A 25,622-nucleotide genomic window follows, 5' to 3' on the forward strand; every position below is an offset into this window, starting at 1 on the left:
ATCAATGGCACTCTGCCTAGCTGACCAGCACTTCCGGTCTTATGAAGAAGTAAAAAATTGAATCACTTCAAAAGATGACCAGTTTTTTAATGCGGGATTTGTACGCTGCTCGAAATATGGGAGAAAGTAGTAGCCAGCGATGGACAATACTTTGAATCATAAATGTATAACCAGTTTTTTACAATAAGGCCGCGAATTTCGGAGAAAAAAATGCCTGAAGTTGTAAATGTATGTATTATTTTATTAGTTTCACATGATTATGTGGCGAGGTGAATTATTTTTTGTCATATTTTTAACAGTTTGTACATTACTTTACCGAATCTGTTAAAACTGTTTCAAAAGATTAACTGTTTGAAATAACATTTTTCTTCATATTTTTATAATTTCGTACATTGATTTCATATTATTATTTATGTGATTATCTTGTTTTGCTGGATGATCATAATTTTTTCGGAACTAGTCTCTTCCTTTATCAAATTTCCTGTAATTTATGATAAAGGTACAGATTCTGTCTAATGATAAAACAGCTATCTACTATTATATTGTTGATAGTTATTATGAATATTCTATTCTTTGGAGTATGTTTTTTTTCCTTTTTTTACTTTGTGATGCGATGCGTAATGCGTAACTTTGCGAACATTCGAAGTGGACGTTGTTTTTAAATAGTTTTTGTATTTGAATAGTTCTTGTATAGAAAAATAAGAAACGTACCCTTTACAACTTAGAAAGTGAACTTTTTTTTAAACCATATCTAACTCATCTGTTTATTTTGTTGCAGGGGCAAAATGATGAAATTTACAGACATTTTTTTATATTCCAGAACTGTTAGGTTAATTGTTAACTAATATTTTTTGACATATTATGCTTTGTTGGTTTATTTATCATCAACATTTTGGACTTACATATTGAGCTGATGCATTGAAAATAATGTGAACTTTGAAATATTGTTAAATTGTGTAATAAATATTCCATATTCATACTGTATTTCAGTTACTTGTTTTAAAATATCTGAATACCTTCAATTATGCTTTATATTGGTTTATTTGCCATCAACATTTTGGACATACATATTGAGCTGGTTCTTGAAAATAATGTGAACTTTGTAATATTGTAAAATTGTGCAACGGGTATTTCATATTTGTACTGTATTTCAGTTACTTGTTTTAAAATATCTGAGTACCATAATGTCTTTAGATGCATTCCATCATCCCTTTTGATTTTATTATGATTTCTTAAAATTTGCTCGATTCCTTGATAGTTTTGGTAGTTTTAAAGTTTACTGCTTAAAACTGACCCTGTTTCCTTTTTGAATATTATTTCTTTAAGTAAACCAGTCAGCACACATTGTTAATACTGAAATCTGCAATCTGGTCCGAAATATTGGCAGAAAATAAAGCCATCGCACACCATAATATCCCAACAAATGTTAACTGTAAATATTTTGTATATAATGAGCTAATAGATTGAAAATATTTATCTGTATATTTGTGTCTTATCGAAATATAGAATTTATTGAAATTAAAAATACTTTATAAATATGAAAAAAATGCTTTCCTTTACCCCGAACCTGCAAAAATATGCGTCAACAACAGCACATTAATAATAATCATTGTAATCAACACAATTTTACATATCATAACACATAACTCATGTACTTACATACATTGATATTAATTGTGTGAAACATGTCTTTCTTTCACTAAAATAAAATAAAGTTTTATTCGATATTCTTTATTATATACTGAAAGTAACATGGTGACTAAATAAAATATTAATTGTATTTTTTAAATGTATTTTTTTATTTCATCATAAAATACAAGCACCAATGCACCTCCTGTACCCCTAAGAACATTGGAGAATGCACCCTTAAAGAAGGCCCCAGAGCCTTCGTTTGCCATGATCTTCTTCCAGCAGTCAAGGGTGTTCTTGTATTGCATGTCACTTGCCTTTTTTCCCGATTGCATCATCATCCGTCTCCTAACGGTATCAAAAGGATATGACACTATACCGGAGAATGTGGTTACAACCTAAATTAATACACAAAGATTAACGACTTCAAAAAATTCCATCAATCCTTGAACGCGAATCTGGAAATAAGATGATTTTAAGGTAGCGAGGTTCAGGATAGATTGCCTTTAAATATTTAGTTTGTATGTGGTAATATAAATATATGTATATATAATTCAGCAGATGAATCTTACCCACATCAGTGAACGTTTCAGCTCTTTTACTTCACAAAAGACAACAGATGGAAGAGTTTAGGAAATGTGGATGTTCAAACATCGGCAGAACGATGAATACAGTGTGGAAAGTGGCCACTTACGACAGGTCATGAGCCCCGTAAACGCCTAGACTTCCATATTCCCTTCTCAAATCCTCTGTTGCAATAGATATACATATATAGTTAATTCTCAAGTTAAAAATCAGGTCTTATGCACAATGTTGTATTTCCAGTTTTGTTTAAAACTGGGCTATTTGGTTAAAAAACTGACTTTTGTAGTTTATCTCGATACTGAAAGAAACAGAGATTTGCGACTTTGACATTTGAGTCGTATAATTCTAATACCCGCCATCTCCATCATAGTAGATAATTTACTAACTTTCAAGAAATATTATGTCATACTAATGCCCTCTGAAATAATTATTTAGTAGCTTTGTACGCCAAATCCCTTATAAATTTGTTTAAAATATTGAAGATCATTCCCAACACTGCCACCTCCAATTACCGAATCATTAAAAATCACTCCATCTCCTTAGTGACCAATCAGAGTTAAGCATTTGCCCATAAAAGTAAATTTTTCAGATCCGCCACAATCTCGACAAAGTGTCCGCTAGTTATTAGTTTCCAAGATTGACTTAATGTCTGATTTGTTGGTGAATGTAAATAAATGCGCACATTATAAGGGAAGGGAGTGTATTGCACAGCCAAATACTTAGAAAAGGGAAATAAATCGTCAAAGGGGGTATATAAATTTTATTATTTTTGTACTGAACTTTCTTCCGTACAGGATGTTTATGAAAAAATACACATACATATATTTATTATGATTTCACTCATTCAATCTTTAGAAAATATTTACAAAAAAAGTAAAAACAGTTTATTTCCTATTAATATTTTTTCGCAATATATATATAATTATTTATTTATTAATGGCCGTAGCCATTTTGTAAAAATTGTACAACATAATCAAAAAGTAACAAAATTTCAAATACATATGTATTATGTTTGAAATTGAATTGAAAATTGAAAATGATTATTATGCATGTTGTATATTATGGTGTTGTATAAAATGGTGATTATTATGTTGTATATAAATAGTTAGAGTTTTAACTATTTATGAACGGATTAATTTTTGGTTCACTGGTTATTGTTGTAATGACAGTAGTATCTATTTTCTATGCACAACTTAATGAGTATATTGAACCAATATAGATAGTGAGCATGATTGTAAATCATGCTTCAGGGGCCTCAAGCTAATTACATTTATTCTCTGTTTTTATAAAAATATATGCATAAATTTATCTAAATAAGGGTGTACCTACATATAAAACAAGGTATTATGCATTAGTCAAAAATATTGCGATTGTTATCTCTTTATACTTGGGAAGTGACATATTCCAGATATCGATACGTATGTATATATGTTTGGATAATTTATATAGCGCTATTTTTGTGAAAATCACGTCAAGGGCGCTATGGTCTGCAAATTCATTGCCGGGGTTTTGCATTCGATGTAACGGGGTATTGAATCCCGATACTGTCCGGCTGTTATTACAATAAAATAGTTGGAGCATAAAGATTTATCATTTGCAACAAGGGACAGTTCTAAAATATTATTTATGATTTTGTATAAATTGATCAGATCAAACAGTTTTCTCCTATCTAATAAATTTAGTAAACAAGGCAATTGATCATAATGCAAATTGATCCCTTGATGAATTTAGCATTCTTCAAAAATGTATTTTGTACCCTTTCTATTGATTATATGAGTACCTTTCATTTTTTAAAGGAAGACAATACCCAGTAACATTTGTTTTATTTTTATATCAATTATTTTCTTATTTCAAAAATAAGATTACAATTTTTTTTTCTTTTGATAAATAATACTGGAGAAAATAATGTTTTTTTATTAAAAACAATTCATTTTATTGTTTATTGTTGGAAGAATATTTTTTTTCATTTGAATCATTTCAATTTTACCTAACCTATCATTTTTTTTCATACCGGTTTTTGTTTCATATTTTTCTTTTGTTGCTTTCAACTTTTGTTGAATTTTTGTTGCTTATTCATTTCTTTCAATTGTATATTTTTTAATTATTTTGTTATGTTTTATTTGTAATCTTTTATTGTAATTTACTCACTGTTGTGATTATAATTTTCAACTGTATAAAGGTTCTTTGAACCGTAAATGAAAAATAAATATTTGTGTTGTTTTGTTTATGTGTTTTTATAATTTTTACCACTTTTTAAAAAAATAAAATAAATTAATAGTATTGGTATTTAAAATTTAAAAAAAATATTATTTATGAAATAATTTGAATATCAGTAATTCAATCAATAAAATAATTGTCATAAAAAACCCACTCTGTAGCAAAATACGAAAAAGTCCGCCATTTCCACTCCAACGACTTCCAAATGCCCTCATATCCAAAGGTGAGAATCTTATTCCTCCATCTCACATTATTTTGTTTTCATAACTATTTTTAAAACGTTAATATTTGACAGATTATTGATTATAATTACTAAATAAGTACTATTATTGTCACCGAAAAACGCTTGTAAGCATTTAAAAGAAAGGGTGTTGTGTAACAGAAAAAAGTGTTTCCCAAAAATGGTCTAGTCAGGAGATGTGGGGTTAGTTTAGTTATTCTTTCTTAACTGAAATCAGATTTTTTACACGACCTATGAGCAACAGCGATATGTACTTTAATATTACCTGAGCGATTCCCCAAGAAACAAAGAATGAGGTATTCTTTGGGTCCGGTAGCAATCCTTTTACTGTATCAAAACACCCAAAGTATGAAGCTCTGTAGATTATAATTCCTTGGACTGATACACCAAATCCTCTATACAAGCCAATGACTCCATCGCTTTTAACAGTTTTTACGAGACAGTCCAATAAACCTTGAAACTCGCGATCTTTTCCAGTTTTTCCCACATCTGCACCCAACCTGAAAATAATGATTATTGTATTGGGTAAATATTAACACAGGTACATAATTATAAAAGTGGAAAGTAAGTTATCAGAATGAATAAACGTTTTTCATTAATAACGGTAACATAACTCGTGGTAATGGTTAATGTTTTACTACTGTGCATGAGGTCCCGGCTGTATTTCCAACAAGGTGTTGATATAACATGGTTTGAAAATGAAATTTTAAAAAATAAACCATTAGTTTAGCAATGTGTAAAGCTAATATAATTATACTATTAGTTTTTAGAATTCCCTACACCGTTCTTATATTTACTAGGCGCAAAGAGGAATGCACAAGGGAAGGGTGATAGTGAATAATCTTTGTTACGATTTTTTTAAAGTATTTTGTTGTTATGTTATATTTTTTATTAAGTTAAGGTACAGTAAATTTTGAACAATTTTATTTCTTTTAAATCCCAAGATGATTTTTATACAAGGAAAGTTACCCACCTTTGTTATTTTTTAGCATATTTTTTTTTTATAAGGTTTGTTTAATTTACACCACTGCGTAAAATGTATCCCCCGTGCAATAAGAGGTTCCGGTGTATTTCAGAATTTGTACATAATTATTTAAAAACGTGTTTTTTCACTGCGATATTTACTAGTCTTGAAACGGACTAACTTTTCAAGTGTAATTTGATCATCTTGCCTTCATGTAACAAATCATCATCATCATTCCATGTCCGCTCCCTAGTTGGAGCATATGGTATCCACAAAGAGCCTCCATGCATCTCTATCGGCTGCCAACTCATTTGCGTCCTCCCAAGTCAGGTTCTTGCCCCGAAGTTCTGACATAAACTGCCGACGAACAGACAGCAGTGGACGTCCAGGACGTCGAGAACCTGATGCCTTTTAAAGAAGGCAAGCGTGGTTAAGGCTCTCACGAGGCATCCACAGTATATGGCCTAGCCAACTGTATCGCCTTTTCTTGACGGCAGTTGTCACCGGAGTTTGCAAGTTGGTCGAGTCACGTAACAAATACTCAAGATATATTATGCTGCAATTGGAGTACCGGTGCAGTTCCTTATACACTATTAGGTTTAAATGAGGGTATAAAGAAGTACATATAAAGAGTCTGGATCAGTGCGAAAATCATCAGTGTGTGTTTAATAAGTTCTTTAAATTATAAATCAGAATATAATACCGTGTTCTACCGTAGTCCAGAGGATAGACAAACATAAGAGATGTTGCACCAGCCGCACCGCCAGATGCTAAATTACCAGCGAAGTATCGCCAAAACTCAGTTTTTTTATTTACCCCTTCTAAGAACATAGACTTATAAATGTCTTTGAATGCAAAATTCAACGCCTGAGTTGGAAAATATCTTATCACGTTTGCCAAATTTCCTCGCCAAAAAGCAGCAAAACCTTGTTCTGCTGGTATTCGTCGAAAACAGTCAACCATTCCTAGAAAATAAAAAAAAACACATGGTATGCAACATGAAAATTTTCAACAATGAATTTTATTCTGCATATTTTTAGAAATTTAATTGCACCCTTTAAGGCTCATTATTTATTGAATGTGCTTTGCCAATTTTTTTTATAAAGCTTTTGTAAATTTGATTGATGATATGAAAAATAAAACATAGTTTTTTCCAATATCTCAATTAAGAAGCAGATTATAAACAAACAAACAAACAAACATTTAAAAATACATATAGTCGAATTGAGACTTGCGAATTCGGGATTCCTTGGGTACTGTGATAGGTCCGTTTCAAATTATTATCTGTGTCAATGACATATTTTGTCAAAATTTAAATTAAAAAATATATCAAATGCCGATGATATGGTTGTTTTAGTTGAGGAAGTTTAGTAGCTAATGACGTTATGGATAAATTGAAATTATGGTTTGACAAAAATATATTATCTTTAAGTACGCAAAAGACAAAAATCATCCCATTTTTTATTGACAAAACAAATTTAGATTCAGTAGTAAAAATAATTATTGATCAAAGCAATAGCAACAAAACTAACTGCGATCTAACATGTTCAGTAATAGATACAACAGACAAAATAAAATATCTTGGTGTATACATAGACCAAAACTTAAAATAGATAGACCATATAAGGGAATTAGTCAAACGTATTAGAAAATGTATATAAATATTTATTAGATTAAAGAATTTTAAAAATCAATAATGTACACTCCATGTAAACTGTCCTTAGTACTTTGTACTACTCTTTTTCTCCAGGAAACTATTACCAATAGATCAAGAGATTCATTATTCCTATTTCCAAAAAAAGATAGTCTTTTTCGCTTTCAAGATCAGTCCGTAACGTAAGTAAGACATCACTTTCAAATGGCTTCTGCTGTTGCATAAAATGGTGGTATCTTATTTATACCTCACATCGTGATTGAACATTGACAAGAGCAAGGGACTGAGTATAGACCTCTGGGTCTGTATTACAATGGGAAGTTAACAGTTATCTTCAAATTTGTTTAGGTACATACTAAAATTAAGTTTTCTGTATGAAAAATAGAATATGCATACATATTTTTTTTCTAAACATGTTCAATTACAGGTCACCGACAAAGATACTTTAATTTTTCATACAAATATAAATGTATATATATTTTTATTTTATTTTAGTTAGCTTAGTTTTTAGTTAGCTTCCTATTATTAGGGCCCCGGTGAGATTCGCAGGTGATTTTACCAGGAATACTAAGTTTACATTCAACTTCAACGCGACATGTCCGAAAGATAGTTTCTCAAAATATTTCAATGCACTCGTTACGCCAATATACTGAAGTTTTTCAATCAAATTGATACCTAGAAAAGATACTTTGGAGGAGCAATTTTTAAATTAGTTAATTACTTTTTTAGTGAGAATACCACACGTTTTAAAACGATACATTATTATTTTACAAATTGCATGTTATATTTAGCTAATATTGCATTGCCATCAATAATTTGAAATAAAGAGAGAAAATCATAATATACATTCAAAAATGAGTGAGAAAAAGACACGTGTATAGGATACATATTTTCTTCGTCCATATTTATGTGCAACTCATTACCATAGTTACCGACAAGTCAATGTTTTTATTTATGAACTTTGAAATTATTAAAAAAATAATACTTATTTTCAAAATTGTGTTGTATTTACAAGTGAAAGGAAATACTTATATGTTCCGTTTTTCACAGAAGCAATGCAATGAGCAAGCTCATTGCTACGGAAAATCGGAAATTAAAATTATAGCATTTAATTTTACGACAGTTTTTCTAAAATGTATTAAAAATATATTTGAATGAAAATGAACTACTTTAAATGACGTAGCAAGCTCTTTTGAATTAACCAATGATAGGGTGAGAACTATTGACGCCACACTTAGAGTAATAAAAAAATAACGAAACTTAAAAAAATCTTAGTGACATAAAAAATATATATATATTTTGGCTTAGTTTGAGTCTTTTAACAAAATAAAAAAAACCACTGAACTTCCTCATTTTTTCTGCGTAGCGTCATGTTTGATTATGATGAAAGTCCTTTGAAGAATAAAAGCACGCAAGGCAATTACCCACAAACTGAAATGCCCTGTCCTTCGTGCTAGTAACGTGTCTATTTAGTTATTCGTTTTCAAGGAATATAAAATAACATCGGCGTAAATTTATAATTACGCACAAAAACTAATGGTTGTATGTGACAAATCAATAGTTACCTTTGTATCGCTGGTCTTCGGAAATTTGCTTTGAAACATGTTGTACTTGAAGCAATAATTTTACTCGTTCAATAGGAGCTACGGCTGTTTTAGACACTGCTGCCGAAATTCCACCTGCTAAAAAATCCTTTAAAAATGACATTGCATCCTTCGGACCCTTCCCTGACCCTGATGACTCTCCGTCTCCCATCTCTATTTATATATTTTAAATGTCTTCAATTGCTTAAAATACTTGTTGATATTTAACAATAAAACTACACGCCTACACCTTTTAATTTATCTTATGAAAATTATTTGAATCTTACAAAATAACAGACTGCATTTGTTTTTGTAAACCTGTCAAAAAATAAAAAGCCCTAATAAAAAGCATAACTTAACATTGAACCCCGCAAACTTGATTTTCATCGCATTTATGGTTCTGTCTGTTGCCAACGCGAATTACAACCATAGACTAAAGATTTACTGAAAACATTAACCACAGATTATACATTAACTTGACAATTGACAGAAGTGACAGTCTTGAGTATCGGGGTTGAGATTTTTTTTTTTTTTTTTTGAGTTTTCAGAATAATTATTTCCAGAACTGCAGAGATATAGAAAATGGACAAAAAACTAAATGAATGTGGTTTTTTGTTTACCAGTAAGTCAAAATTATATAAATATAATAAAGTGAACATAAAAAAACAACATAGACATTAAAAAAAGTTGTTTGCTTGTTTTTTTATGTTTTTTATTGAAACTCATATTATGTAGGTGTGATTTTTTGAAAATATGTTCGGTCTTTATACGCATCTACTTATAATCTACACAATACAATAAATGTTTTAACTTATTTTATTACAGAAGTGTCTGAAAAAAAAACCCTCGAAAATCTAATTACCATTTGTGTCTCAGTTTTCAGATTTCAATAATCTTTTAAAACTTCTAAAAACTACTTTGAAGATTGATTTTTTATTTAGTCAATATTTTTATCAAAATGTATATATATATTTTTGTACACTTTCAGAAAACTTTGCCATACAATTTGATGCTCCAATTTTAACCGCCCGCAAAAAAACATTTATTGATTCCAATTCCCCATAGGGCTGAAGTTCCTCATTGATATCATTTGCAACAGATAAAGTTTTCAAAACCATATCTTTTTTACGGAGTGTAGTATATTAAAATGTCCCAAATTATAATTACGGTTTATCCAATTACCATTTTTTACCATTAATCTTATTTGAATGGTAATAAGAATTATTGAACGGTAATTATAAAAGTCTTGTACCTATATGCATCGCTTCTTCTTTATATACTATATTTTCTACATTTTCAAATTCAAAATGCCAAGAATGACAGCTGGCAAGAAGAAAGTTATCATATGTAATGTAACTAAAAAATAAGAAGAACATATCTTTTAGGTTTTATGAAAAAGGAACGACTAATGTATGTACATGGCAAAAAGAAACTGAACAAATTTTGATATTCAAATGAAAAAAAAAACGACCAATGTATAAAACAATGCTCTCTTTTGTAAGACAATAAAATGCGTGTAGATTCCTTTATTCACTTAGAATTTATCCAACACTGGTGACTTTTCCGGAATTGACAAAAAGTCCGGTTTCTTCTGTCCTTGTCTAACGTCGAGGACAATTTGGCTTTTGAATCATCTTGTCGCATTGTTGTAATTTATGCTATATTTAAAATTCAAATTATTCTCACTGATGAAACTAATGTTTTTTAATTTTAAATGTATTTTTATTTAATTTATGTTGTATTAAAAATAACCGTTTCATCATACATTATTTATTACCACTAGTGGGATTCTAACTACCATTTTCGTGAATCTTATTACCGTTTGTATCAAAATTTTAAATATCAATTACTCAAAAATAATAGCCGAATTTCAGCCCAAATCATATCATTGGCATTCCAATATTTCAAACTATAGGAAAAACGTATAAAAAACTGAATTCGGAAAGGTTTTTTTTTTACATTCTCCTCGATATGCATATTCTCAAAGAATCACACATAAATTAACATAAAACTTAGTCATTATTACTTTTGGAAATATATATTTTTTTGATATTTTGAAATAATTTAGCCAGCTAGTCCAATTTTTTTTTCACAATATTTTGTTTTATCTTCTAGGTCAAACCACAAATTCGGCAGAATTCTCGGAGGAGTTTCAAAGTGAATATTGTGGAAAATGAAACAGATTTTGTGTCAATGATATCTTATACATTATTATTCTAAAAATTATTGAGTGTGTCTGTCATGTACGGACTTGCTTCACACGTATCGCGCCAATTCACTCGCTCTGTTAAAATTATTTAGTTTCTACTCGCGGGTGAAAATTTTGCTAAAGAAATTGTGTGGTGACTAGTCGGCCTCGTGGTGTACTGTTTCGTGTTTTTACCTTATTGATAAATTAAATAACTATTAATGAATCCACCCTATGTTATTTCGTGGTACCGTAGGATGTTCAACGTGCCACTTTCACATACGTCGTTTTGTAAAGCGCTGTCTCTCTCATCACCGGATTGGTGGAATACACATGCGTCCAATTACTACCTGTCATCACCAGACTGGTCCGAAGAAACGCGCTGTTATGTCAAACAATTTAGATTATGTTATGCACTATAATTAAAGTTTATATTACTTTGTGTTAGTTTGTTTATGATGTGAAAATATAGTGAACTGTGTTCATATTTAAACATAAAAGGAATTCGACTTTGTAATTCTGAAATTAAAGAAATACATGATAAAAGGTATGTTTGCTATTGTGATCTAAATATACATTATTTGTTCCATATTTATGTTAAAAAGGTTTTTTTATATAAGTGATCTGCTGACATTCCATTAAATAAAATAGAAACTATGAAATTATGAAGAGAATTGACATAACTGAATACTAAACAATCAACGTATCTATTATGTACGACCGAGGGATGAGTAGTATTCATAATAATATATATAGGCGTAATATATATATAACATAATAGGCTGCCTCCGTGGTAAAGTTGTTAAGACGCTTGACTCATGAACAGAAGGTTCCGGATTCGATTCCCGGTGAGAATACAAAAATTTAAAATGTGATTTTTCTCAAGCCTGACTATTCTGTGCTACAATTCGCCACTGTATTGGGCCTCCTGGCTTGTTGTGGTCTAATTAAAATAATAACAGACAGGCTGAAAAGGTAGCTTTCTGAGAAAACAGAAAAAATTAAGTATTTGGTTTGTGGTGTAATTTAAAAAAATAAAATAAAAAAGCTTTTTGAAAAAACATAAAAATTTAGTATTTGGTTTATTAATTTATGATCGGCAGATTTTACCCAAAAGCGGTATATCTTGGGAGGATGGGGTTGGCACCCTACTGATTATTCGGTTTTTTAGAAAAATCACATTTAATTTTTGTGTTCTCGCCAGGAGTCGAACCCGGAACCTTCCATGCGTGAGCCAAGCGTACCACTAAACCACGGAGGCCGCCGGGATATTTAATATATTATAACTATATGATTTTGGTAGTGTTATTCTGACTGACAGATTATTTTTTTGGATTTATTTTTAAAAATAAATGTTTGTGTTCTTATGATTTACCCAAACTATTATATTTTTAAGAAAATGAGAACCAAGTTGTGGTAGAACGGGGTGTGAAGCTCGGACCTCTGATCCCTGGGTCCGGGACACTAACCACGGGACCACAACCCGGTTCATTATTATATTTAGATTGCTCCTAACAGCAAAAAATAAAGTGTGGGGCTTAAAAGGGTGAAATTTCACAGTGCCCGAGATTCTAATTAATCAACTGAGGCTTGGTGGGTCGATAAAGCGATGCCCGAAGGGCCGAACAGCCGACTGTGGCTTGTTAGTTTATTATTACTTATTTATTTATTAATAAAATTGTACATACATTTATTAGGGACAGAGACACAGTTTATTGCTGACAAGGATTTCATTCTAAGTTTGTTTGGTTCGACGGTATCATCATGTAAAGTGTAAGATAATTCTGTCAATCCAATCAATTCCTTAGATCTGGAAAGTAATAATTGTGAAGAAAAAACCGATAATTGCTTACCATATTTGGGCAACTGTTATATTTGAACATAAAAAAAGCTTTCTTAACCAGTAAATTGCTCAAAGAAATGTCATTATTACTGCATTTATATATCGTCTTAAAAAGAGCATCGTGAGTTATGTATGACATATTGGGCCATTTCATTGTGTGAAAGAAGATTTTACTTACTGCTAGCCACATTCATTCCACTGCTGGACATATGCCTATTCTAAACTCTTCCAACATTTCCTGTCTTCAGCTATCTGCTGCCATCTACGACCCGCAAGCTGGACAACGTCATGTGTCCACCATTTAATGTGAAATCGTATATTAACATTTAATGTTTATTAACATGTAACAGTCGCCGACAGCTGACTGTTATTATTTTAAATTACAGATTATTTACTTCTTCTTCTTCTTATTGTTCCTCTCCCCGATGGAGGTTGGAAATCATCATTGCGATTCTTACTTTATTGGCAGCTGCCCTGAACAAGGACTGAGTGCTGCAATGGAACCAGTCGTGCAAGTTCTTAAGCCAAGAGATGCGCCTTCTACCTGCACTGCGTCTCCCTTCAATCCTTTCCTGTAGAATGACTTGTAAAATTTTATATTTTTCGCCTCTCATCACATGCCCAAAGTACTAAAGTTTTATTTTCTTAATGGTCTTCAGTACCTCTTTATCTTTTTCCATCCGTCGGAGAACATCATCGTTTCGGACTCTATCCACCCAGGAGATTTTTAATATCCTCCTGTAGCACCACATTTCAAAGGCTTCGATCTTTTTTTAAGTGTTTTGGGTGAGTGTCCACATTTCGACGCCGTAAAAAAGTACTGAGAAGACGTAACATTGAGTAATGCGCATTCGGAGGTCTAAATTAAAGTCTCTACTGCAAAAAAGGTCACGCATCCTGAAAAAGCAGTCTCGCGCCACCTCTATTCTGCCTTTGATCTCTTGCGAGTGATCCCATTACTATTAAATTTTAATTTCTTACTAACTATTTGTGTAGATATTTAATATATCTGTCAATGAGGAGCAAACATTCAAAAGTGATTTGTCCGAATTAAAAAAAAAATTTAGGTGTATATCAAATTGTATAGTTCATATCTAAATCTACAAGAAAAAACCACACTATTCATTCAAACAAATAGTGTTGTTAAAAACAAGTTTTTCTTCATTTTTCAAACTCTATAAGAAATTAATGATTGACAAATCACATTTTGAATGTTTGCTCCTCAAATTTTGTGTGGATTTGGTAGAATTAAAGCAAATAGCCTGACGAACTGGAGAAGAGCCACAGGGTGCAGGGATGAATGGAGACATATTCTGGAGGAGGCCAGGGCCCACAGCGGGCTTTAGCGCCAATGATGATGATTTGGTAGCATTATTTTGAGTAATAGTCGACCTTGTGGTGAATTGGTCAGCGCGTTTGCCTACCATGCAAGAAGTCTCGGGTTCGATTCCCGACATGTTTCACATGAAATATTTATATAAAATGGCATTTTTATACTAGAATATTTCATGGTACCCGGACTGGCACCTGAACCGTAAGACTGATCATCTTACTTTCATGTAACAAAAATATCAAGATACACTGCGATTTGTGTACCAATGTAGTGCCCTATGCACTATTAGGTGCGGAAAGGGAATGATGATGATGATGATTTTGGGTAACAGATTTTTCCTTATTATACTTAGATTGCTTCAAACAATAAAAAATAAATTGTGCGGTCCAGAGGGGCGATATTTCTAGGTGCATGAGTATAGAATTAAGAATAGTCCAGAAGGAGCGTACAAACGATGTATTAAAAAATATTTGAATACATCGGACTGTGTCCGAAAATCCCCCCACTCTGCCCCACTTTCGCCGCGCGCATACTTGAAGTCGCCGCGTAATGTTGCCAGATCGCGAAAAATATAACCATAACACAAATGCAAGATATAAAAAAAAACGATTTGTTAATTTCTCTAAAATCTTATTGTACGTACACGCGGAAACATTGATTGACACGACAGAGTAGATAAGTAAAGCGTTATTTAATAAGAGTAATTGAATTAATAAACTTTGAACTTAAAAAAAATATTATTTTTTTTACATAAAATGCATATTTTTATTTTAAAGATAATTTCGGTCAAATGTCGACCATGGCATTGTTTAATCCGAGAGGTCCAATTTTTGTTAGTTCTTGCATTAGATGAGCTAAGTGCTAGTCCATGATTTATTATTTATTTTTTTAATACTTCACAAAAATATATTACATAATTGAATTTACAATGCATTACTCACTGGAAAACCCGTGACATTTAACAATTTTATTTTAGTGTTATATATTTATTTTTTACATGAATTGTTTTAGATATTTTACATAGATATACAGAAAATAATTTAATTCAAACACAAACACATTATTCACTCTTTAAAGTTAAACTAAGTTCTCAGACAGATACCGAGGTGCTGGGTTTCGAAGAATGTTGTATAAAAGAGAAAGAAATTGAATGTTTGTGCCCTGTCCAAAAGAAAGCCATTTTAATCCCTTTCGAAAGAAAGACATCAACGATTTTTTTCGAATGAAGAGTTCAGTAAAACTTTTTACCAATTTCCTCATTCCTATAAATAATACCTTTTTAATAAGAACATATCAATGCAGTCTACCCGATAGTTTTAATTTCCCCTTTGTTGAGTAAGCTTTTTGTAATATTGCCTTTTAGAAACAGAACTAATCATTAGAGTTTTACATTTAGATAAATGACCTTTAGTGTCATAAAAATATTTCTCCTCAAAATGCATTGAGCAAATTAAGCTTCGTTTTGTTAATTTCCAAAACTCATCGCCATACTCTTTGTATTATTTATATCCACTCCGTTTTCCTTCTTTCATCAGCAGGGAAGCTAAAATTCTACTTAATCAATTAAAACCAATGTTCTTATTAATAAAAAGTATCGTAAAAAATTTACTACCCTGGCAACATCAACTAAATATCCATTTTGTTTTCTTTGACAATTTGACCAGTGGAAAAATAATAAAATTTTTGCGTAATGCATTTGGTACTTACACCTGCATTTGCTACTTACACATGAAATGTGATCCCATCCTGTTTCTTGTTGATCCCGGCAGCATTTCTACACTTTAAAATGATACAACATGGCATAGTTTAATTCAAATCGGGAGTTGCGTACTGAGCGACGCCTACAAAGAAACTAATGGGTCAAAACGTAAAACTACTCTAAAAGGAGTCGCCTTCTGTTTGATGCGCGTATGCGGTTTCTGGACTATTCTTAATTCTATGTGCCTGAGATTCTAATCAACCGAGGCCCAAAGGGTCGATCAACTGAGGTAGGGCCGCTGATGTAAGGGCCAGAGTGCGGTTACATGAGACCCGAAGGGCCGAATTTTGTTACATGTAACAGTCGGCGATAGCCAACTGTTTCTTGCTAGTATATACATAATTCATTATCAAAATCCAATCCATGGGATGCCAAATTGACTAAGAAAATAATTTTAATTAAGAAAAAGTGTAAGAAGTATTCTTAAGTAGCTACAGCAAAAGAGGATCAATATAAAGCATTATTTATTGTAATTATAAAATGTATTCATGTTTAAAAGAAACTTTACTACTTGCAAATGAATTTGTAAATTTGTGAATTCTATTTTTGTTTATTTTCACCTACATAAATACTTTAAAAAACATCTAATCATTTAAGTACTTGTTTATTCGTTTTTTTTTCAATATTGTAAAATTGTTCTTAAATTCAAATTTATGACTTTATATCTAAGCTTATTGAAAATTATAATTCGAAATTTATTTGTTCATTAGTCAACCATCATTATTTGTGTTAGAAAAATTAATAATGTAAATTTAAGTAATCTCATTGTAAAGTTAAGTTTCCATTGCCATATCCTTATCATTTTTCGTTTTTTATAAACATCTACAGATGATTTCTGGATAATCTTTTAAAAGAAAATAAAAACAGCAAAACATAATAACCTACTTTACATAACATACTATTTCAGGTAAGAATAGATTAAATTTGATTACTGAAATAGATTGAAATAATTGTTCATAATTTCTCATCTAATTAACAGTAAACTTCCCTATGCCTACAGTAAAATAGATATTAGATTTTTTATTGACGAGATCTTGATGTAAAATAAAAACTTAACATTTTACAGATTTGTAACATGAAATTTAACTTTAGCTATATTTATTTATTTATTTAACTTTTTGTACATAATGTTATTTGTACATTGGCGGGCTTATTGCCAAATGGCAATTTCTTCCAACCAACCAATAAAATAAAAGTTTTATTTTTATAATTCAAGTTACAGAACATATTCAATAGAAAAAAAAAAGATTAAAAAGTTAAAAATATATAAAAATAGAAATAAACGTATTTGTTTATAAATTACCTTAAATCAAAACTATTACTCAATGGGGAAAAGGAAAAAAAAGCGGAAAGAGTATATCAATTTATCCGCCTCATAGTCTAATACACGGGTTCCAAACCAGTGGGGTGTGCGCGTGCCCCACTTGGGGGGCGTATAGTGACCCACTTGGGGGGCGTAGAGTGACCTACAGGGTATCCATCTCATATTACCACCCTTACTAGACAAAATGACTTGATTTGTTAGTTCCACACACAGTATAATACTGAAAAAATTAAATTGGATAGAATTCATTAGTTAAATATACTTTGATAAAAACGCTGTGTGTGGCTTTGAAATCGGTCAGTAGAAAAAAGAAAAGTGGTTAAAAACAAAGTTTTTATTTATTTTACATCCCACATGTTTCAATGATTTATTATTAAAACTAGTTAAAGAAAAAGATAAAGTTCACACTGAATGCAAAAGATTAGATAACCCTCTCGATTAAGACGAGTTTTTGTCATGGTTTAGCCGACAAAAAATACTGCAAGGATTGGTTTTAAAAGTACAAGTATCTATACAATAATAACAATAATGGTTGGATAATTTATATAGCGCCATTTTTGTGAAAATCACCTCAAGGGCAACAAGATAATATTAAAACCAATCCCAAGCAGCTTTGGGCCATATAAAAGTATAACGCGGTGATTCTGCTTACCCAAAATAATTTTGAATAAAAAGATAAAAAATATTTTGTAGAACACCATTCAATTTGCCAAGAGAGATGTTACTTTGGAGCGAGCATACAAAATAACGCAGCATTTTGAAATTCTTATAAAATTAAATATAATTATTTTTAAATGGCAATTTCTTCCAACCAACCAATTAAATTATATACGTGTGTTTGTTTGTGTAATCTAATGTATGTACTGTAATACGATCCAGAACGTCGGAAAACAATGCGAACAACTCATGTTACATTAACCTTGATATACTCAATCTTTATCTGAATGGCTGCAGAAATTTAGGAGAGTTGTAGTTTATTTTTTGACACCATAACATGCCAGCGGTGGTATTCTGAATTTTCTCCCCCAGAGAGTGATTAATTTTGAAGACTTTTATTTTTTTAATGCGACAACACTTTGCTTCGTATAATGGCCACACTGTGGTGTATAAAACTGCTTCAAAAACGGAAATTAAAGCAATACGGTTTGGTCAATTCAACCTAATTAAGTGTTTTGGGTAATGCTTAAGGTCGCAATAATGTTCTAAATGTAAATCATCTTGTTTGATTTTACGTGTTCATATTTTTTGACGTTCAATCATCAGTGTGGCCATATATGAAGCAAAGATTAGTTGCATGGAAAAAATTAATATCCCCAAATAAACCACTCTCTAGGGGATAGAGAAGATTCGTAATTGCTCCCCAGGAGGCCCTAATACAGTGGTCAATAACAGAACAAAACACCCAGGCTTGAATAGTCTTTTTTTTCACCGGGAATTGAACATGAAACCTTGAATCAAGTGGCTTAGCCATTACATCATGGAGGCTGCCAACTAAATTAATTATGTATCTTGATTTTTTACTTGGAACTAGATAAATTAACTTAATAATTGTTTCAGTGATGAGTTCCAAACAAGATGCTGATACTCTTCTAAAGTTAAAAGAAATCACAGCAATTGCTGAACAAAACGAGTTATCTATTATAAAAATTAAAAAGAATCTTGATGATATCAAAAAGGTGAGAACGCTATTTAACTTAAACCCTCCTTGCAATGTGTTTTTCCTCCCGTATTTGATTAAGCATTAATGGGATGAAAAAATATAAGCAATATGGGAATAGGATAAGGCTGTAGGAATTTTATCTCTTTATAGGCCACTTTCTTTTGTGGTTCATATCTCGATGGTAGGGACGGTGTTAATGTACTGCAGAACGATGCACTCGTCTTTCTGTCCAATACTGTTAGAGTTGCATAATTTGTTGTATTGGATTCCATAGAAAACAATGGCATTGCTTCCTCGGTCATCCCACTATTTCACGTGAAATGTTTTAGCACGTGTGTGTCATTGATTATGGACTAAGAACCCCACAAGGCTACCACATAACTAAAAACTCAAGAAAAAAACACGAAATAGCTGAATGTATAAAGGATTAAAATTGTATGATGGGCTGAAAGTATGATAATAATTATAATAATAATAATTATGGATAACTTATATAGCGCCATTTTCGTAATATAATACCTCAAGGGCGCTTTACAAAGTGATTATATAAAGTTATAAATTTAATTTTAACTTTTTAATTTAAGAAAAATAATGTACTTTTTCATACCACTTTTCCACCACATACTAAGAATTTATTCAAATGATTTAGAGAACAAGTGGGTTTTAAGTTTCTTCCGAAACATCACTTCACTCTCACAGTTTCGGATTTCTGCTGGGAGAGCATTCCATGCCGTAGGGCCTGCGACTGGAAATGCATGTTCACCGAATTTAGTGCGTTGTTTGCGTAGAGGTATAATAACTTTTCCTTTCCTTAATGCTTCGTTATTGATGATTTCAAAATATACAGGTGTTCTTTAAACCCTGTCACATCCGAAACCACGATGATCAGTATGGGCAAAAAGACATATTAGCATATTTAAAAAAAAAATTAGAACGAAGAAAATTAAAAAAATTTTCATATTATAAAAAACAAATGGTTGCTTACTTCTGCAGGGGAGAAGCAAGGGGGGCGCGGCCGTGCAGTTGATCGTGTATCAGACTCCCCCTCCCCTCTCCTCGTTTCTCCCCTGCAGAAGTAATGCACCAAGATATTTCATTTAATCTGTTTTATCTAGTATTGAACATGTTGATTGCAAATAGTTTTGTTGCAATTGCTTCGGTGAATAATTATTTTTATTACTGAATCTAAATTAATTTTGTTAGTAGAAAATGGGATAATTTTTGTGTTTTCCGTATTTAAGGATAAAATATTTTTGTCAAACCATAACTTCAATTTATTCATAACGTCATTAGCTACTAAATTTACTAAGTTAATTCCCTCAACTATAACAACGTATCATCGGCATATGATATTATTTTTTAATTTAAATTTTGATAGAATATGTCTTTCGACATTCATCACTAGATTCATTCACTTTTATATACATAGCTTTTGGGTAATTTTGATTCATTTGGATACGCTAAGAGTGATGATCAAATCCAAAAAAGATACCTTTTTTTTTTTGAAAAAGATATATTTACGTTCTTATAATTTACGCAAATATTTCATTTTGAAGGCCATTTTTAACGAGTTGTAAATAACTCACTATTAGAAAATGGGAATCAAGTTGGGGTAGAGTGGGATTCGAACCGAGACACTAGCCACGGGGCCACAACCCGATTTTTAACTTTAAGATTGTTACGTCAGATGTCTACATATTCCAAGGGCATGCATTATAAAATGTATGAAAATGGAAGAAGCTACAATTGGATGCTTGTGATACATGATATACATGTGACGATCCAACCTCTGCATACCACTTCTACAGATGAAGGGTGAGATGGTAGTAGTATTACACTTGGTAGTAAATAATAATATTAAATTTTACATTTACTGAAATAAATATTGTTGTCTTTGATTATTATTATTTATTTACTATACAAGTTATACCAAAACTGCATATTTATATTTTGTCTGTATTTTTCCTAGTTTGTTGATAGTATTAAAACACAAAATTATTTGTAAATATAATATGTAGAAATGCATGTTATGCGCTCTAAAATAATAAATGTGACTGGCTGTTGGGATTCTTTGAAAACACTTTATACGTCCTTATTCCTTCCTAATGTGTACAGAGATTTTGTGAATCTTTTGCATATTTAAATTATCAAACTGCAAAAATGCTTGTTATAGAAAACCAATTTAAGCGAGGATGATGGCAAGGAACTACATAAAAATTTTCAACTATTAAAACAAGAGTTACTAAATCAAGAAAATTTAACTCGTCAATTAGAAATGCTCACTTCTGGAACACCTTGTGGTACTGATCCAAAATCAAGTATGTCAAAAATATTCTTTATTATGATTTTTTTTTATTCATGTCTATTTTATTGTAACCAGGCTGTCCCAGACAAAATCTCTAGCTATTTTTATTTTACTCCGTAACATTCATATAAGTTTTCTATAATATGGATAACTCTATGAAATAATGAAAAGGTTTACGAATGTCAGATGACTCCATGCTTCTTGCTGCCAATGAAGTTGTGAGATATTGCACTTTTAAGGTTAAACTCGCAATCTTTTCTAACCTTTTGTATTAAAATAAATGGCACTTAGTGCCTTTTCCATATTATAAGGTGAACAATACATCATTAAATATAAGTACATATGAGTAAGTAGAGTTAAGTATAGCATTTAAAAATAAATTAGTACCAACAGTTAAACCGACAATTATTTACAAATATTAAGATAGTGTGAAAAGGTAAATAGTATAAAAAATATTTTTGAAATATGTTACATTATATTGTAACACATTTAAAAATAAAAAAAGATAAATAAATTTATTTTGTATGCGTGTGACATAATATTATGCAAGAAAATAAAATTGTGAAAAAAAAAAACATATCATTAAAGCAATGAAAACGATTTTGAATAATATTAAATAAAAAATAAACAAACATTGTTATCTAGAAACTACAAAGTAATAGTCTCTCCCACCTGTGAAATATTTTTTATTTTAAATTTACAAAGGTGCATTATATAAGTACTTGTATATACAAACATTTAATTTTTGTTTTCTACATTCAATTCTTGTATTATAAAACTTATGATATATTACGTATATTGTTGATTATAAGTTTGAAATCATTTTTAGTCTAGTATTAAGCATCTATTATTTTGTAACTGTGTAGGAATTGATTGTTGAGGGTTGGAGCTCCTACCCCAGTTAGAGATTGACGCGAGGTTGCTATTGGATGTTCATTTATTACATGGTGAATAAATAATGAATTATGTCGCGAGCGTAGCGGCGATGATGGGTTGAAGAGACTGCACTTGAACTACATGCTGGAACTGTGTGACTGCGTTGAAATGGACTGACTGACCAACTGGTACTGAACTGAACTGGACGTTGACTGCGCCCTGTCGACTCTTTATAGACCGCTTTCTATTGTTACTCGTATTTTGATAGTAGGGACGGTGTTAATGTACTGCAGAACGATGCTCTCGTCTTTCTGTGCAATACTACTAAAGCTGCATAATTTGTTGTATTGGATTCTATAGAAAACGATAACATTGCTTCATTGGTCATCGCACTATTTCAGGTGAAATGTTTTAGAACGTGTGTGTCATCGATTATGGACAATGAACCCCACAACTGTATTATTGTGTATATGACTGTAGATTTCAATAAATAAATTAAAAATAAGAGAAGGGCTGGGCCGCTGTGGGCACTGAAGTTCATATGAACTGAATGTCTTAGTACTTATCGCCCAGACTATGAAGTCTATTGATGACTGCATTTGCATGAAGCGGAAGTATTGTTGCCACAGTATCGGTAGGTTTGGCGAGTTACCCTTTTCAGTACATTAAAATTAAGTAGTTATAAAATTGCAGGGGTGTCAAACGTGGAATGAATTATTTTATATAAATTTAGAAATTATAATTGTAACTGTTGTAATTCTCCTTTCTTATTAATCTTAATAATTAAAGTAACAACTTATATTACTAATGTTAGTAAATATGAATATATAACCACTTACTGACTTTTTATGCCTACCGGTTTTGAGAGCGAGTTTCCTATAGTGAGTGTGTGAGTGTCCCGACGAAGAGACGGGTACGTCATAAAAAGTCAGTAAGTTGTTATTTACTAACGTTAACAAATTATAATCTAAAATCTCGATTCTAACACCTAATTAAAAATTAATAAATCTCAAAAACTTATTCTGGACCTTTTCAATACAATATTGGTGCCTCGAATAATGAGGAGCCTAGATTGCAGAGTTGTATTCTAAAATGCTTCTAACAAGTGACATATACATGCAGAATCGGGTTGTGGTCCCGTGGCTAGTTTTGCGGACTCACAAATCAAAGGTCTGAGGTTCAAACCCCACTCTACCTCAACTTGATTTCAATTTTTTAATGATGATTTATTTACAACTCGTTAAATGGCCACCGATAATTAAAATATTTCGGTAAACTATAATAACGCTAATATTTCTTTTTTATTAAAAAAAATTATATATTTCAAGAGTATCAATATCCTGAAATCTTAAGTGGTTCTGATTATTTATTATATCCTAACATTTTTGGAGATTTATTACTACTGTTATTTATATTTGTAATAAAGGATAATAAGGTATCGAAATAACGGCTAAATCATGTATTTCAGAAATGAAGAACAGTTTAGAATTGCCAAAATTCAATCAGTCAATCAATCAGTATTTTAGCCAAAATAGACTTGGCTTAAAATAATGAATAATCTTTATTTTCAACAATATATTATTAAATAATTTTAGTCAGCAGATAATTTACAGTTGTTCAACTGATAGTAGAACTGCTTAATGCATTTCCGCTTGTGGCACTCTATACTCTATACCCAAACTCTTATTTAGTCAGCCAAAAGTATATTGCCCGGACATCGGGAGTACTGTGCTGATGCTAGTGACACTATACACTTCCTACGCAATATGTAAGCCATAACCATCATATTACATGAATGAGCTTTTTGTAATGATATTTTTTGAATTTTTATTGCAGCTTGTCCCCACTCATGTAACAAGGATGATCTCTTTATGCCTCAGACAATAGTTTTTGGACAACCAGATGATATATTACCTAAAGTCATCATGTGGTAAAATATATATGTATATACTACAAGTACTATAAAAACATTCAACATATGCATATATTATCTGCGCCGATTATCTCTGTTCTGTTGATAAAAATTAAATAATTTTACAACTGGTCAATTAATTAATATGATATTTTGCCATATTTCCACCGAACAAATTTATAAACTTGCTCTAATCAATGTTAGAATACTTATGTAAATGATAAAATAGCCACTTTCCTAGGCAGAATAAATATATTATTTTTAAATACAAATACTTGCTGTTTTAATAATTAAATAATAATTTATACTAAAGTTATAAATTTAAAATGTTTGATACGCTTCATTTTTTTTATTTGACCGATTAGCACATTCAACCTCTAATAAACATCGCCAGTTACTGTCTCCATTGTTCTGCCAAGCAATCAAAAATAAAACTGTGACCCACAATAACCAAAGTACCTAACTTCCCTGCCTTCACTAATAACTAATAACAAATAACAAGCATTCCTGGGAGGGAATATAATAGCTTTGTTTCATGATGTAGATAACACAAAAGGTACCATAAAGTGTTCTTGTGAGCTACTTGTGCTTATAATATTAACATATATTGTGTAACTAACTGAGGTAGCTTGATACAAATAGCTATAATTTCTAGGCACAGTCTGTATTTTTTAAATGTACAAGAGCATTTATCTTTAACAATTAATTATGGTCATTAAGTAGGTTTTTGCTATTTTTTAATAAAAATAAATATTTCCATTCTTACGATTCACTCAAACACCAAAATTTTAAAGCCATTTTCAATCCGTTGTAAATAACTCACTATTAGAAAATAAGAATCAAGTTGTGGTAGAATGGGGTTTGAACCTCGGACCTCTGATCCATAAGTACGCGACCTAGTGCTGCGGGACCAACTAGGTTCATTCGTTTTATTGGATTTTTTTATTATTTACTTAGTCTTGAAACATGCAATTTTATATAATTGGAGCGAGATTTGACTAATTTAAATTTTAAAGTTCAACCTCAATGCATTTTGCCTGGATATTTGGTGAAACATTAATTCCCCACAATAACTATATAAACCTGTTTATTTCGTTTTTAATAGCTAATCCAATATTTTCATACTAAATTAGTGATTTTATATTATTTAGATTTATCTGTGATTTAATTGTGAGAAGTATTTTTATTTATTCCTTCAGGATATTTTGTTTTATTCGGGAAAACGGTCACATTATTGAAAGCGGAGATAAATTTAGAAGAAAAAAATTACCTATATTAAGTATTAATCTGGGTACCTATTTTTTTATCTGTTTTTAATAATTGCATGAGAAAGAATTTTTTATTTTGCACAAATATTTTTTATTGATCTGTCAAATTAATTCTAATATTATTTTAATATTGTTATTATTATAAGATTTTGATTTTCGCAAATAAGTTTTTTTTGTTACCAAAAAACTGCAAACGATTATGTCATTGCATTTCAAAAAATTAGTTTGTCACACCTTTTGTACGCATTGCTAGGAGTTTATGGCGTCAACATTATTTATTA

At 30.9% G+C, this 25,622-nt stretch overlaps 3 protein-coding genes across 5 annotated transcripts in view; 2 read left to right on the forward strand and 1 right to left on the reverse strand.

The window, feature by feature from the left end:
* Positions 1-1,609, forward strand: part of LOC148276317 (uncharacterized) — a 131,605-nt gene extending 129,996 nt beyond the window's left edge. Inside the window, exon 6 of the mRNA XM_088234433.1 lies at positions 779-1,609. The gene's annotated coding sequence lies outside the window, so the exon portion shown is untranslated. The remainder of the gene's footprint in view (positions 1-778) is intronic.
* Positions 1,610-1,715: 106 nt separating this feature from the next.
* On the reverse strand, positions 1,716-9,167 carry LOC148276318 (ADP/ATP translocase 1-like). The gene is made up of 4 exons (XM_088234435.1): positions 8,856-9,167; positions 6,340-6,601; positions 4,938-5,172; positions 1,716-2,027 (listed from the first exon to the last, which is right to left on the reverse strand). The coding sequence occupies exons 1-4, from the start codon at positions 9,043-9,045 to the stop codon at positions 1,785-1,787; spliced, it is 930 nt and encodes a 309-aa protein (XP_088090561.1). The 5' UTR covers positions 9,046-9,167; the 3' UTR covers positions 1,716-1,784.
* Positions 9,168-9,332: 165 nt separating this feature from the next.
* On the forward strand, positions 9,333-24,346 carry LOC148276319 (uncharacterized). Of its 3 annotated transcripts, none has more exons than XM_088234441.1 (5): positions 9,333-9,495; positions 10,989-11,608; positions 18,878-18,996; positions 21,154-21,298; positions 23,998-24,346. In XM_088234441.1, the coding sequence occupies exons 2-5, from the start codon at positions 11,599-11,601 to the stop codon at positions 24,093-24,095; spliced, it is 372 nt and encodes a 123-aa protein (XP_088090567.1). In that variant the 5' UTR covers positions 9,333-9,495; positions 10,989-11,598; the 3' UTR covers positions 24,096-24,346. The 3 variants fall into 3 exon arrangements, 2 of the variants coding, with proteins under 2 accessions (XP_088090567.1, XP_088090568.1); XR_015823799.1 differs by lacking the exons at positions 9,333-9,495; positions 10,989-11,608 and adding exons at positions 16,679-16,903; positions 19,630-19,770; XM_088234442.1 differs by lacking the exons at positions 9,333-9,495; positions 10,989-11,608 and adding an exon at positions 16,679-16,903.
* Positions 24,347-25,622: the final 1,276 nt, after the last annotated feature.

This window comes from Micrasema longulum, unplaced genomic scaffold (assembly GCF_059751315.1).
Source record: "Micrasema longulum isolate JH-2025_06_02 unplaced genomic scaffold, ASM5975131v1 h1tg001242l, whole genome shotgun sequence".
Taxonomy (NCBI): Eukaryota; Metazoa; Arthropoda; class Insecta; order Trichoptera; family Brachycentridae; genus Micrasema; species Micrasema longulum.

Coding starts and splice junctions, on each gene's coding strand:
- LOC148276318 (XM_088234435.1), bottom strand. CDS start 9,045: ATGGGAGACGGAGAGTCATCAGGGTCAGGGAAGGGTCCGAAGGATGCA. Junction 6,602..8,855: donor CGAAGACCAGCGATACAAAG/GTAACTATTGAT, acceptor TTTATTTTCTAG/GAATGGTTGACTGTTTTCGA. Junction 5,173..6,339: donor CTGGACTACGGTAGAACACG/GTATTATATTCT, acceptor CATTATTTTCAG/GTTGGGTGCAGATGTGGGAA.
- LOC148276319 (XM_088234441.1), top strand. Junction 18,997..21,153: donor ATCTTGATGATATCAAAAAG/GTGAGAACGCTA, acceptor TGCTTGTTATAG/AAAACCAATTTAAGCGAGGA. Junction 21,299..23,997: donor TGGTACTGATCCAAAATCAA/GTATGTCAAAAA, acceptor TTTTTATTGCAG/CTTGTCCCCACTCATGTAAC.